We start from the raw sequence: 4,742 nt of genomic DNA on the forward strand, positions 1-4,742 counted from the left end.
ATAGAAACGAAGTTATTTATAAAATTGAGTTTTAGAACAAATGGAATCCCAGAATGTGCAACAATTAAAAGAAATGTCTAATATTAACCATGTAAAATATCCATAGTTAAGACCCACTGAAAAAATAAATGTGGTTGGGTTGAGGTATTTCACCTTAGATGCTACAATCAAATTCTGTACGTAACACTTAGTCTGTTAAAATTTCTGTGTAGTTCGTTGAACTTGTGTACAATATCCTACACCTCTTTCCAAAAGAGCTTTCTCAAAGTTGAAGCATTTTCATGAGTTTCAAAACAAGCTTGTCTGGAAAACAAACCGTGCAATGTGCATTTATAATCACAAAAGTTAGTTTGTACGCTGGTCAGGTGTGGTCATCAGATACTCATGAAACCACTTCTCACAAGTACTCGAGTTTAGGGTCATTCTTTAATATTATTACTGCTTTTCATGGATTCAGCTGGACCTTAAAGTAACATAACCAGCTTTATTTTAGTGACAATGTCTGAATTCAACACAAAGTATCTATATACTGTATTTTGATATTCAAAATTTTCAGTATATTCCTACCAAATTAATACAAATATATTTGTAAGGTTACGGTAATTATAAGGTTAAAAAGAAAACTGAATTTTGTACAAACTGTAGCTTTTCTGTAAAACAGATACCAAAACGAAATTCCTGAAGAATGATCGAATAAAAGATTAGATGTAATAAATATTTCACCCACTTTCTTACACCATGAATACTATTTTAATATTAAAAACTAACTTTACTCAATTTAAACACTAGAGGGCGCATGAGTTTCAAAGTAAGCATGCGCAAGGGCAGCATCAGCAGATATTCTAATGAATGGGTCAGGATCCATCATTGATTCTAAAAGTTCATAGGCACTTTCAGGAAAGGTCGTTTCTCTACCCAAACTGTCAAAGCCTCTTAACTGCTTACACAAAATGTTCAGCTTTAAGGATGGCTTTTGACAACTCATGGTCACTTTTTTACCTAGAAAAGAATAGACAACTAGTCTGTAATTAAAAGATTAACGTAGCAAAGTGTTGTTATACACCTTAAAACTTTCACTTCTAATACATATGCTGTTACTTTGAGGAATACAAAACTTGTAGCTACTACAGATGATTTAATGTTATATCTATTTTGTTGTTCGTTCAGCGAATTACAAATAAAATGAAAAAAAATCAGTTACTGGACACAGCAAATAACTTGTGATATTTAATATCACTGGGACAACAGTACCTAACTTTTGAGCTGATTCTTGAAGCCGGGTGGTTCCAACAACTGTTGCGATTTCTGCTAGGGAGGTTAAATCATCCGTGGCTCGAAAAAAGGGGTAACGTCCACTTAAGAGAGACAGAAAAATTACCCCAGCTGACCACACGTCAATGGCTGTAAAATATTGAAGAATTGCACTGAGATGATTGCAAGGCTTAACAACAGAAAACTAGGGGGCACTTGTCTAATAATAATAAAGGTCATGGTACTTGTAATTAATTTCAAATAGTTATCCAAGTGACCTTTTTAAGTCTGTTAAATTACCCAGAAAAGCTGATAAGGATTCACCGTGTTCACAAATAGAGTAAAGATTTGCGATTTTTTTCAGTCTTTGGATATACAATGTTTCAGTTTCAACTGCTTGGTATAAACATAGATATGTTCACAACTAACAGTCTTATAATTACCTGTAGTTTGTGCTTTATATTTTAGTAACACTTCAGGAGCTCTAAATCCAGGAGTGCCAGCCCTTGGAGCAACTTCTTGTGACCTAATGCACAAAAACAGATATACTGATATGATCTTGTAACATTCAACAGATTTTATAATTAACAAAACTTGCATAATTTAAAAAAAACTTAAATTTTTCATCGAAAGAAAAAAAACATTTCAAAGACTTGATTTTTGACCCTGTAAGCTACATAAGCAATGGTTCATGCTTTAAGTACAACTTTAGTTGTATCTTCCTGAAATGACAAACCTGATTAGTTTGGGTTAGTTTTAGTCATGAAACATTTGAAGCCACAGTATACATTTAAAACTGATTGTGTTATAACAATAACGGAAATGTCTCTGACAATTCAAGATATCCACAATTGTTATAATACTAACTTTGATGCAGAAAGTAGTTAAAAAGGAAAAAGTTAATAGTCAAACAACAGGCGAGACAGATTGACATTATTACAAAATTAAACAGCTTCTGGTCAGAACAAGCTAAGTATTTAGAGCAAAACTATAAACCAACTTGGACATTGGTATAGCTAATTAGGTATACCTTTCTTACATTTCTACTTGTATAGGAATCCAATGTTTCAGGAATTTGGTACCTGGTAAAACCAATTATATCTCATGAAGTTGAGCCAACTTAGGAGATTTAGGTTAGTCCTAGCTAGGACTTCTAAACTAATGACATAAAACAGTCTTCATAAACGTATAATGATAAATGACAAGTTATAACAATTGTCATAAATGAATGCAATAATAAATAAAGTAGCATCCTGGCACTTACAAACTGGAAATCACAGTTAGTTTTATTCTGAGAAAACAGGTACAAAGTAGCTCTCTCAAGTCTCGGACAAACGCACAAGTTACGAGAGAGTAATTATGTAACAAAATCCATAAATCTTCTGCCCACAGTTTAATCTCCATGACAGATATTAAAGTTTAAGGTCAGAACTAAAATCCTTGAGAAGGATAACCAGAGAATTGTGCGACTGGCCAAAAAAACTGTCCATATTTAAATATTCCTTTCAGAAGGTGGGCAGGTACTTAGTGACTAGTATAATAAAACACTCTTCACAAATTATACCAAGTAGAGCATCTGAGTCAAGAAATTAAGTTTTACTAGAACTGTTAGTAATTATTGTTACAAAAATCAAACATCGTTGGAAGAATACAGGTTTCCCAACAGTCTGCTGCCGTCAAAGTTTAAAATAAAAGGCTATATATAACAAATTACAGGATATTTTTAGCAAAATCTCTCTTATGTGTGGGCCGTATTATAATCAGTGAAGTTTTATAGACCAAACACCCTTCTTTTTTACACCTTATACCAAACAACTTAGGACAGTTATTCCTCTTTAATGGTTACGAATCACTCAGAGTTCCCTTACACACAGGTCTCTGAAGAAGTCACTTGGGAGTTCCACTGAAATCATCGATGTATGGATTTACAAGTGAGGTGTACAATTTATGTAGTTTTTGCACGTGTGCCACTGAACACAGAGTATCTGCCTCAAGGCACATGTATGGTTTTTATAAGTTTAATTGTAAACAGAAAATTTTATTTCTTTAAAAATAATTTTAATACCACAAAGTATTAACAAACAGGATATTGTAGACTCTTGAGTAACCATGTATGTTTTAAAGGTCAAGTTCTTGATAAACATGTTTCATACGTTTGCTTGCAACAAGACAAAGACGACTCCAGCAAGTAGGATAGTTTATTTTTTTTGTTACATTATACAACTTGAACTGAAAGACCTAGAGAGGGGTGTAATTATACTGCTGGGAAGCTGTGTAAAGTTGCTTGAGACAGTTTTGGGTTTGTTGCGAATTAGACAGAGTTAACATACTTTTCAATGCCAACCTATTTTCATATTTAACATTCAACTCCCCTCACCAAATGAAACACTCTGGAAATGTCACCAACACAGAGACCCTGGTTAAGGTTTAAGTTATGAAAAGTCAGTAAAACTGCAAGGACCTCCAAGCACTTTAGTGTTTTAAACCTTATTTCGAGTCAAAATGTGCTGAAAATCTGACATACCTACTTAAACAGATGTTACAAACCTGTGGCTTTCCGAAGCAACCACAGGTCTGTTTCTGTGCGTTGCTACTGATGTGACCACCACTAAGTCGGACATGGTTGCCTTCTAACTTTACCATCCGTGGCTCATTTTTTGTAGGTTGTATTTCAGTCACAGTGTGGGGATTTTTCCTCGTTAATTGTAGATGAGTTTCTTTTGGAGCCGGACCCAAATTATCAAGACGTTTCAAAGGTGTTGCAGAATGACTTGAGACTAGGGAGCCTTGGTGTCTTATGGCATCAGACGATTCACAAAATCCTTTCTTGTTACGATGAATATTAGAAACAATTATCTAAAAAATAACAAGATTACATATTAAAAAAATTCCAGAATACATGTATTAGAGAAAGATACTCTTCACTATACCGAAAAAATGAGCAGAAAAATATTGCTTGTTCCAAAAGTAACCCTTGAAAAGCTTTCAACTTTTGTTAAGTTTTAAACTGAGTGTCAAATTAACTTTTCATTAGTACCTCATTCTCTTGGTTGACACTTCTTGGTCTCTTCCTGGGTGTCATTGTACGTTGGGAAAACACTTTTGGGTGGTCTTTGCTTTTTATTTTGGATTTGTCAGGAGTTCCGTGGGAATTTCTATTACTCAGTTCTTCACACTGAGCCACTTTAGTTTTCTCTTGAGATTTCATCTCTTTCATGAACTGAGCAAGTCCAAAATCAACTAAAGCATACCTGAAGGTAAGAATGTAGTACTGGTCAGTTACACAGTTCATCACATCAGTGTAAATAACAAAACATCAGTGAAGAACAAACGATAGCAAATACTTTGAACTTTAAACATGAACCAGCAATGTAGACATTTCACAAACAAATGTTCGATATATTTTAATATATTAAACATCATTATGAAATTAGATAAAATAAGCTATGAAGTTTAAAACGTGACATTCATAAATTATACAAATATACTTT

General features: G+C 33.6%; 1 protein-coding gene across 1 annotated transcript in view; it reads right to left on the reverse strand.

The window, feature by feature from the left end:
- Positions 1–640: 640 nt before the first annotated feature.
- Positions 641–4,742, reverse strand: part of LOC143227953 (cell division cycle 7-related protein kinase-like) — a 16,355-nt gene continuing 12,253 nt past the window's right edge. Inside the window, exons 9-13 of the mRNA XM_076459302.1 lie at positions 4,289–4,522; positions 3,776–4,107; positions 1,695–1,777; positions 1,252–1,401; positions 641–999 (exon numbers count right to left, since the gene is read on the reverse strand). Of these exons, the coding sequence (XP_076315417.1) occupies positions 779–999; positions 1,252–1,401; positions 1,695–1,777; positions 3,776–4,107; positions 4,289–4,522 (1,020 nt within the window). The 3' untranslated portion in view covers positions 641–778. The remainder of the gene's footprint in view (positions 1,000–1,251; positions 1,402–1,694; positions 1,778–3,775; positions 4,108–4,288; positions 4,523–4,742) is intronic.

This window comes from Tachypleus tridentatus, chromosome 10 (assembly GCF_004210375.1).
Source record: "Tachypleus tridentatus isolate NWPU-2018 chromosome 10, ASM421037v1, whole genome shotgun sequence".
Taxonomy (NCBI): Eukaryota; Metazoa; Arthropoda; class Merostomata; order Xiphosura; family Limulidae; genus Tachypleus; species Tachypleus tridentatus.